Source organism: Egretta garzetta, unplaced genomic scaffold, assembly GCF_000687185.1.
Source record: "Egretta garzetta isolate BGI_Z169 unplaced genomic scaffold, ASM68718v1 scaffold372, whole genome shotgun sequence".
Classification (NCBI taxonomy): domain Eukaryota; kingdom Metazoa; phylum Chordata; class Aves; order Pelecaniformes; family Ardeidae; genus Egretta; species Egretta garzetta.
This window is the reverse complement of record NW_009258889.1, coordinates 512,245-522,310: the sequence shown is the minus strand read 5'-3', so window position 1 is coordinate 522,310 and position 10,066 is coordinate 512,245. Positions and strand designations below refer to the sequence as shown.

At 42.6% G+C, this 10,066-nt stretch overlaps 1 protein-coding gene across 3 annotated transcripts in view; it reads right to left on the bottom strand.

Moving 5' to 3' along the window:
• LOC104121974 (CREB binding protein) overlaps positions 1-5,277 on the bottom strand; it is an 83,605-nt gene extending 78,328 nt beyond the window's left edge. For 2 of the 3 annotated variants that reach the window (XM_035889664.1, XM_035889663.1), the window contains exon 1: positions 4,732-5,277. In XM_035889664.1, the coding sequence (XP_035745557.1) occupies positions 4,732-5,178 (447 nt within the window). In that variant the 5' untranslated portion in view covers positions 5,179-5,277. The remainder of the gene's footprint in view (positions 1-4,731) is intronic. The other variant, XM_009634046.2, reaches the window with a different exon arrangement.
• Positions 5,278-10,066: the final 4,789 nt, after the last annotated feature.

Below are 10,066 nucleotides of genomic sequence, written 5' to 3'. Positions count from 1 at the left end.
CGCTGGCCGCAACTCTTAACAGAGTGCAAAAAGGAAGTTTGAGAACCGTACAAAATAAATAGGAACTTCCCAAAATCTTGTTCTCATTTTCCACAAGCTTTGATAGCAGCGTTAGGACGAAGGGAATACATCTCAGCAAGAGACTATATCACATCTAATCTACAGAAACACAACTTCAAGCTCTTGCCAGCCACAATGAACTGTACGAAGGCTTCGTCTCCCTCATTTGAAAAAGATGAACTCTCACAGCGACAGGAGCGTATGAGGCACAGAGCATGCTTGCAGTGAAGTGCTCATTTCTATGGAAGCAATAGACCATCTGCTTAGCTTTGCTACTGCTTAACGTGTTCGGCAACCAACAATCTTAAAAAAAAAACCCCCAAAACTCTAATTTAAAAGGATTTTCTAGGTGGTTTGAACACATCTTCTGGCCTTAATGGACTTCACAAAAAAACACGGTACAACACAAAAGGACAGTTGTGTTGCTACTGGAAATTACTGTGACAAGATGATCTGTTCCTCTATCCCCGGCCAAGATGACTGTTCAAAGAAGAATCCTTCTGCTCTTTTAAGAAGATTTCTTTAAGAACTTCAACCCAGTCAAATGAAAACTATCCTTGTAGTGTCATCCAAGAAAACAAGGCCACAATGCCACAGTTACAAGAAAAATCATTACGGGAAAGGAGCCTGGTAGCGAATGGAGCAGCGATATATACAGTAGCATAGAAGAGAGGTTTCCTCAGGGGTTCCAGATGATCTCAGACAAGCAGGCGCTCTAAATAAATCTGAATATGCAAACTGCACAGTCACGGCCAACGAAGAACTAAAATCCTTCCCATAGTAAGTTTTTGCATCTTTAATTCACAAAACCTTCTCAGGGACTACTCTACTCCCCATTTCCAAATCGTTTTAGGTGATCAAGAACATGCTATATACTCCCAAGAAAATATGACTACAACTTTAATAGCTACTGCTTAACTTGTACTGACAGGTCGCTTCTTCTGGAGGATCATATGAATTCTATGAAATCCTTTGCTCACGTCTCTATGGACTGAGGAATTATTTTGCTTTAATCTCTCCCTGCCAACAGAAAAACATTCATCTTGATGTCAGCACCTTATGGCCCTCTGACATCAAGAAGCAGTTATTTTTCATTACCTTTTCAGTTGGTTAGGTGTAAGGTTTATCCTCCACCTTCAGCTTACGCAAGCACACGCATCACGAGTTTGAGTTACCATGCTCATTTCTGGCATACTTTTCATTTTTTCAAGAGCTGCCTCAAAAAGGCAAGTCCAGCTCAAAATTAACAATATTGGCTTATGATCCTCCAGATGAAATGAAGCCCAGTTATTTCTGAGAGCAGGTGAAGGGATCAGATTCTGGATTTTTTTTTTCGCCTTCTTTTTCTCTTAGTAGAAAGAATGCTTATAAAAACATACCAAAAGAAAGAAAAACAAAAAAAAAAGGCAACGGACTTCCCTTGATTAGTCATTTACTAAAAAAGGATTAGAACAAACCATCAAGGAAGCAGGGTCTTGCCCAACAAAACTGGTCCCAAACCATAAAGGGTCATGAGTGCTACAGACTGCATATAAACACACAGAATTGAGAAAAACAGGCTTCTGAGCCATACCTGAATGAGGTTAATCAGTGATGCACATCACTTATTTTAAACAGAATGAGAAAACCTTGGTTTAAAAAGTTCTTTTTAGTTCTTTTTTCTGCATTTGTATTTCTCACCTCTTTCTTTCCCTTAAGATATATTGCTACAGTCACCACCTAGAGAATTTGCTTCCAGCCTTGACACAGTTCTGAGCCTGATGGCAGCTACATTTTAAGCTGTTTAGTTGTCAGGCACATTCACTATTAGGTAGATCAGCTGCCTTGCCACTTTTATTGCTGGTCTTCAAATCTTTTAAGCTGTATAAATTCAGTGGTAAACATCAGGGAAGAGGAGGTGAAAAACCAAACTAACCCACATTCTCCTGCAGCAGAAATTTAAGTTTCCGAAGAACAAACTCACCAAAATGTTTCTTGAGGGGTCTGGAACACAAGTCATACAAGGAGCGGCTGAGGGAACTGGGGTTATTTAGTCTGGAGAAGAGGAGGCTGAGGGGAGACCTGATTGCCCTCTACAACTGCCTGAGAGGAGGCTGTAGGGAGGGGGGGGTCGGGCTCTGCTCCCTGGGAACAGATGACAGGACAAGGGGGAACGGTTTGAAGCTGCGCCAGGGCAGGTTTAGGCTAGATATTAGGAAGAACTTCTTCACCCAAAGGGCTGTCAGGCTCTGGAATGGGCTGCCCAGGGAGGTGGTCGAGTCCCCATCCCTGGAGGTATTTAAAAGAAGGATGGATGAGGTGCTTAGGGACAGGGTTTAGTGGTGGGATGGCAGGGTTAGGTTAAAGGTTGGACTCGATGATCTCAAAGGTCTTTTCCAACCAAAGTGATTCTATGATTCTACTTTTCTTAAAAGCTTTCATCACAACTGGAGCATCAATAAGAGAAAAAGCCAACACACAATCACGGTTGATAATCCTATTAGGACAATAAACTGGGGGCGGGAAGAGACTGGAAGAGGACGCCAATCCTCCAATGCCTATTAAAGGGAATGGCAAAAGCAGAGACTGCTTCTGCTTGTCAGAAGAAAATTCAGGGAGTAATTTGTTCCAACATGGAAACACAAAGTATCTGTGTAAAACATCAAGCTCACTTGCTCTCTTACTAGCAGAAAATTAAGATATACATAAAGTAAGACTTTTTTTAAAAACCACAATGCTTTTAAGCTTCATCTTCAACATGAAATAGAGCCCTGGAAAACACCAGATTTTCTATTTTTTCAAGTTGGCCCAGTTTTAAAAATTGTTTTCTCTTGAGTGCTAGCACCTTCACAAAAGCACCATGTTATCACTTATGGTCTGTCCTTAAACAGTCCTACCTTTTCAGTTTCTCCACACAACTTTGTATCTAAGGACTTCCAAAAGCACTAATTTTGCTCTCATCTCCTGGAAATGCATCACCAGTGCTAAGCACAGCACTGCACATACAAGGACGACCTAATGATTTGCATAAGAACACTTCCACTATTCTTTTGCAACGTATTCCTTGTCCAAATTAACTTTTACTTTACTTCTTGAACATATGCGAACTGAGGAAGTCCAGGTCACCTTCCCGAGCTGATGAATCCCATTTGCAGCTGGCATCAAGCTAAGACTGAAGTCCTTGAAAAATGGAATTTATCTGAGTGCTGGCCTATTCCTTACCAGGGGTGGGTTTGTTCAAAAGAAACCAAGACATCACAGAACCTCCCCCACTCTCCGTCAGATGAAGACCTTAGGCAAGTCCCTTTGCTTTGGGGTAATTGTACTTGAGTTAGTTCACATAAAGGAATCAGTAGTGTCATCATATAACTGCATAGCGACTAGAAAAAAATCTACTCCTAAGAACTTCAATAACCACAAGTTTATAGAAATAAGCCAGATAATTAGAACTTGTCACTCTTCCCACAAATTTCAAAGAAAAACAAAACAAAGATAAGCTGAATTTCTTTCTGTGAAGACCAGTCCCCTTGACAGAACAAATTTAGCCAATTTGGAGGCTGGAGACAGCTATATCCACTGTCACACGACCTGCAGTCAGACCATAAGCATCCCTTGCTTAAGCAAAGGGATCTCCTCTGGTGCAAAGAGAATGCTTTTGATGTTTTTATTTTCAAAAATTAAAATGAACTATACAGTACTCCATGATGTCAGCATTTCTTCAGAGAACGTGATTTCTTCTATGTCAGGCAATTTTTTCCATGATTGCCAACACATTAATGAATTAACACTTACATGTTAATAAACTACAGTGATAATGACTAGCGATGTATGACTAGATAAAATATCAGAGATTGAATTATATTTTTCTACACATCAGAACAGAAAGGGTTTGCCATCAACGTTTCAGGAAGGAACTGGACCAAAGCAACACAGATGAGAGATGAGGCACGCTGCTAACCAACTGAAAGACAGGAGGAGCAGCAATCGTAACACTTCTCTAAGATCACACCTGGAAAATTAAGAACTAAAAGGCAGACTGTATCAAGCAGGGACCAGAGCAGTGCCCCATGACTACAGACACTTCCAAGTATCTGTATTCCCTGCCCCGATCTGCAATGGCCACCAAAGTAGACTTTTTTCCCAGAGACTGCCTTTCCCTTTCGCAGAGTTTGCATTAGCTTGGCAATCTACGTGAAATTTAATATTTTCAGATCAGTTCCTCTATATCTGAAGAGCATTCACTGCACAGCTGTTGACAGTGGTCCTTGACAAGAGGACCAATTGCTACACCTCTCCCTTCCATCTACAAATATTTCTCTAACAGCTTTCAAATTGCTTTAGAAGATATTGTTGTCTGGCAGCTAAATTGAGATGCTGCACAGAAGTTATCATCTGCTTCCTTTTTGCAGGATTACACTCCTCTTTTCTAATTCACCCTGCTAAGATACTATCCAACTTTTAACTTCAAGGATGTGTTTTTCAACAAGTGCTTTCATTTCTGATTACATGAGAAATACTGTTTCAATTATCTTGCTTTCCTGCTACCACTGGTGACTGAAACTGGTAACTACAGCCTCAAGAAAGTGCATTCTTTAGTTCTGTTCCAGAAAAGAATCTACTATGTTTTCTAAACACCTGCATGGAGAAAAAACAAGTATAATAAACAGAATACATTAAATGATATGTACATACTTTAGTCATTGCTCCTGTCTGTGCTGTGTTCAGTCCGGTGTGACCAGCCATCTGTGGAGATACTTGGGTTAAAGTCTCTGCCAGCACACTGCCTGCATTCCCCTGCATGGCAGGGGCAGGATATTGCATTCCTCCTCCCCTTCCTCTTCCAGCTGCCCCAAGAGATCCATTCATTACCTGCCCTTGTCCTTGCTGAGGCTGATTCATTAAACTGTGACCAGAATTACTGTTGAGAAGACTCTGGTGTGTCTGACTGAAATTAGTATTCATACATATCCCAGGTCCAGTCTGTGATGTTGCAGGGCTGCTCGTCACCATCCCCACTTGTTTTTGTGCTTGAGAGTTCAGAGTTTGTGATGCAGGTGTGGTAGGTCCGGAGGTGCTGGCTGCTTGCTTTGCCAGGCCTGAAGCAGAAGAGTCTCCCTGGTTTAAAGGGCTCTTACCCATAGCACCCAGATTACCGATATTAGCACTGTTCGGCTGCCCTTGAACTTGACTACCAACTCCCTGCTGGACAGGGCTATTTGAGTTCACATTTCCAATTCCTGGGTTTAAGGAAGAGCCGCTGCCTCCCCTTAGAAGTTCAGAAAGTTGTTTGTGTTTGGAAGCTGCATCTGGAACAAGGTTCCCACTGCTGTTTAAAAGGCCCAACTCGCCATTGGGGATCAGCTCATCGGGAAGATCATTTTCCAAGTCAAACAAAGATCCGAAATCTAGAAGTTAAAACAGAAACATAGGTGAGAAAAACACGAGAAACAAAGTAACTAAAAATACTCATCTACGCTGCTTTGTACTAGTCGTAAACAATGACATGCATTAAAGTAAGTCTTTACCCAAGACTCAGTATTGCCAGAAAGCAGGCGAGGGTCCCCGTCACATGAACTCAAGAGGCTTTTGGAAACCAGTGTCATCAACACACACTGTGCACGTACAACCATACAGGGCAGAGCACTGGCCAGTAAATAGGTTTTTTTGCAGGACTTTTGACAAAACATTGTACCAAGCTTAAGAAACTAGGGTGGCACGAATAGAATGACCTAACCTAACTCCTAAATTTCTCTTGTTTTGGCTAAAATAAGGTGGCAGAAGTATCAAGACCTTTTTTCCCCCCCTATTGATTTACTCTCCCAAAAGAACAATTACATCACCTTCTCCAACCCTCTACGTAATCCCAGGCCACTGCACTTCACCCAGCGATCCTACCTCAACTTTGTAATTTCTATTTGTGTATGGCCAAAGAACATCTTCCCGCTAGCTTCAAAGCTTGATCAAAAGACAACCACTTCTTTGCTAGCTTGATGCCAGTCTCACATATAAATGCGTTCAATATCAGTTTCTAGTCATTGATCTGCATCATGATCCACTACCTCAGGAGATCCAAAAGGCCCTCAGCATTTTCTCCTCGTAACGCCTCTTGTAACCAAGTCACTTCTCGACCCCTGAACAGCTCAAGTAATTCAAATCACTCTCCAAGTGCCCAGCCTTCATTTATCATGCCCAATATTGACAGAGGTAATCCACACACTCTCCAGATAAGCAAAATGAAACAATCAAATCTTCATTAAGCCACTTGAAGGAACTTCTCTGCCCGGCTGTAACATCCAAACTGATAAAAAATGGTGGGGTTTTTTGTTTTGGTTTTTAAAAAAGCAGCTCAGGTTCACTAAAGTGTTTCATTGCACATCATAAGCGATGTCTGTGTAACAATGTTATTTTGGTACGTAACTAAAACCAGAAAGTTACTTGACTGTATATAGGTACTTCCATGTGAAAACAGAAGTTGTATTTGAAGACATAAGGACAAGTGCATACAGCAATATCAATAAATACGTAAGCAGACCTGCCTCAATTCATCACAGCACGACATCTTAGAAAAATTTTCCCATCCAAGGATATGATCTAAACCAACCATTTCTTACTGTAACATAACAGAAACGTGTGAAAATTTTGTTTTGCCCCCCCTAAAGCCAGCCCTGAAAAACCCTAGTCTCTCACAGCACGCAACAGACAAACCAAATTTTTTCCAGGTTAGAGCAAAAAGTTCTTTTATAATGAAGGGTATCCCAAAATCTTCATTATTTTAAAAGTTGGTTGAAGGCTCAGGCTGCAAAAGTGGCACATCATCATCCAGCAAGTGACAGCCTGGACCACACTGACTGCATTGGAAAGAAACAACAAAACCCAACAACACTTAACCATGATAACAAAGCTATTACCAACACATTTTGGTACGTTTAAATATAATGCATTTCATCAGCATTTGAATTTTTAATTCAACCTAACAAGAAAAATGAATACAAATTTTTAGATGTGTTATGATGACCAGTGAGTTATATGAACTGTCACAGTAAACATGCCCAAAAATGTTAAATTCTGCCGGTTTGGAGGCACTCACAGCAGCACATCCTTTAGGGGCCTCCGTTTTGCCATCATTACCTACAGAAGTCCATGAGCTCTGAAGAATTCTTCCAGGCTTGCACGTCAGCCGTGACAAAATACACCACAGCTCAGGAACAGGCCTACTCCCTTTCAAGCAGGGAATTAACGAACAAACATTTTTGTTAGCTAGGTTCGTTAAAGTATTTTTAATCTCTCTCTCACTTGCTGCCTTTCCTTCAGTTGTTTAGTTCACCTTTTCAACCTGCTTTTGCAGAAACTCCTGGTGTACCTTCAGCTACATTCCGCTTCATCTCTCCTCCTCTTTCCCATGCAACCACTTGACACTATCCTGCAATTTCTGTCTCTTCCTATATATTTTGGTTCTACTTTCCTTCTTCCAAGACACCACTATTTTTAACCTTCCATCCACCTCTAACCCACCTCTGATGAAAACCCCATCACCTGTTTTCAGCACTAAGCCCCATTTGGCCAGAAGTCAGTCCTGGGTGCCGGGAGCTGCAGCCTGGAGCACAACCAGAGCCATAAACCTGGGTGTCACGAAGGGTGGTGACACAGGGTCCACAGCTGAAGCTTCGTCTTTCTTAAACTGCTCTCCTCATCCCGGCTCGCTAGGAAGTTCAAATTTTACAGCGCTTGTTCAGACAACTTTTGTAAATCCCATGAACGGTGTTTTTGCAAGCTTCTGCACTCAAATTGTTAATATTTCATGAACAAAGATATATTCGCGCGTGCGTGTGTGTACACCGGGGCACAGGAGAAGTGGCAAAATGTGGAGGGGGAAGATGTTTGCTGGAGCTTAAAAAAAAAAAAAAAAAAAAAAAAAAAAAAAAAAGAGTATTTTTTCCCAGTCGTATTTCAAATTGGGATGTTGGAGTATAAGTGCTCAAATTTTTTTTGTTTGGCTGGCTGGACTCCTAACATTGTCTAGCCAGAGCCAAGGACTGGAAATGTTTTTCAAGTTTACAAAAAAAAAAAAATGAAGAAAGCGTTTGGGAATACAGCCTCTTAAACCCTAAAATAATCTACCACTCCTAAACTCCTGTAAGAAGGCTATACGTTAAGGTTAGGCACGGAAAGTTTACGGCTCTGCCAGCAAGAAAATAAAAAGCAGGTAAACAGCTTAGCACGGCGGCTGTGTAAAAATTCACCGAGTATTCACATGTTCAGGCAATGACTAATGTTCCTGCTTTTACATTTTAATCAGTCATGTATGTTAAAAACATCAAGCCAAGGCACATTTTAAAAGTTATAAAATATAACAGAAAACAAAAGTCTACTTGGGCATGTCTGCAACAAATCCATAAAGATAAGAGATTGTCGTGGCAGTTATAAAAAGTATATTTATACACATATTAAAATCTGCCATAATAAGAATGCGGCCCATTTCTCCTGGTAGCAAAATTAAAAGTAACCTCAGTCCTCTCATCCTCACGAGAAGAATATAATCGATCCCATTCTCAATGCTTCAACTATTTCTCAAAGTCAATGGCAGCTACCAAGAGTCTAAAAAAATCAAGACATGCCTTTGCCTTTACATACAGTTCTCTGAAGCAACGCTCAAAAATAGTTACACTGAGGAGTCCCACTCCAATTACTGAGCTTTGTACCTGCTCTGCCTCTCAAACCTGCAGCTTACCTAGCATGCCTGCCTACCTTGGATGGGCACACTCTTCGCTGGGTGGAACACCGGCTGGATGGCCAGGCCCAAAAAGTGGTGGTGAATGGAGTTAAATCCAGTTGGCGGCCGGTCACGTGTGGTGTTCCCCAGGGCTTGGTATTGGGTTCAGTTCTGTTTAACATCTTGATCAACAACCTGGACGAGGGGATTGAGTGCACCCTCAGCAAGTTTGCAGATGACACCAAATTGGATGGGAGTGTTGATCGGCTGGAGGGTAGGAAGGCTCTGCAAAGAGACCTGGCCAGGCTGGATCCATGGGCCCAGGCCAATTGTGTGAGGTTCAACAAGGCCAAGGGCCGGGTCCTGCACTTAGGTCACAACAACCCCATGCAACGCTACAGGTGTGGGGAAGAGTGGCTGGAAAACTGCCCGGCAGAAAAGGACCTGGGGGTGTTAGGCGACAGCCAGCTGAATATGAGCCAGCAGTGTGCCCAGGTGGCCAAGAGGGCCAACGGCATCCTGGCTTGTATCAGGAATGGTGTGGCCAGCAGGAGCAGGGCAGGGATCGTGCCCCTGTACCAAGCACTGGTGAGGCCACCCCTCAAATGCTGGGTTCAGTGCTGGGTACCTCATCCCAAGAAGGACACGGAGGGGCTGGAGCACATCCGGAGAAGGGCAACGAAGCTGGTGAGTGGTCTGGAGCCCAAGGCTGATGGGATTCCTTATCAGTGCCAACAACTACCCGAAAGGAGGGGGTAGCCGTGTGTGTGTGTGTTGGTCTCTTCTCCCAAGTAACAAGCAATAGGAGGAGAGGGAACAGCCTCCAGTTGTGCCAGGGGAGGCTTAGATTGGACATTAGGAAAAAATTCTTCACCAAAAGGGTTGTCAAGCATTGGAACGGGCTGCCCAGGGAAGTGGTCGAGTCCTCATCCCTGGAGGTATTTAAAGGATGGGTAGACGAGGCGCTTAGGGACAGAGTTTGCATTAGGTTAACAGTTGGGCTTGATGATCTTAAAGGTCTTTTCCAACCTAAATGATTCTATGCAACAGAACAGAAAAGGGATCTTTATTTTAAAAGAGGATAGATTCCCTTAACTAATAAAGCACATGCAACGGATTTCAGTGCTCAGGAAGCAGTGGAGCTGACTAAGGCTGCGGAGACCCACCTCGTCACATCTCGTCTCTCACACAGCGCTTCTGATCCTAAACCTCACACCTTTCATTATCTCTGTTACATAAAACCAAATGGCCTCTTAGCAGAAGAGAGGCAAAAACCAGAGAACATGTCTTTCGGAAGGTTTGGAGAAGCACTAGGCA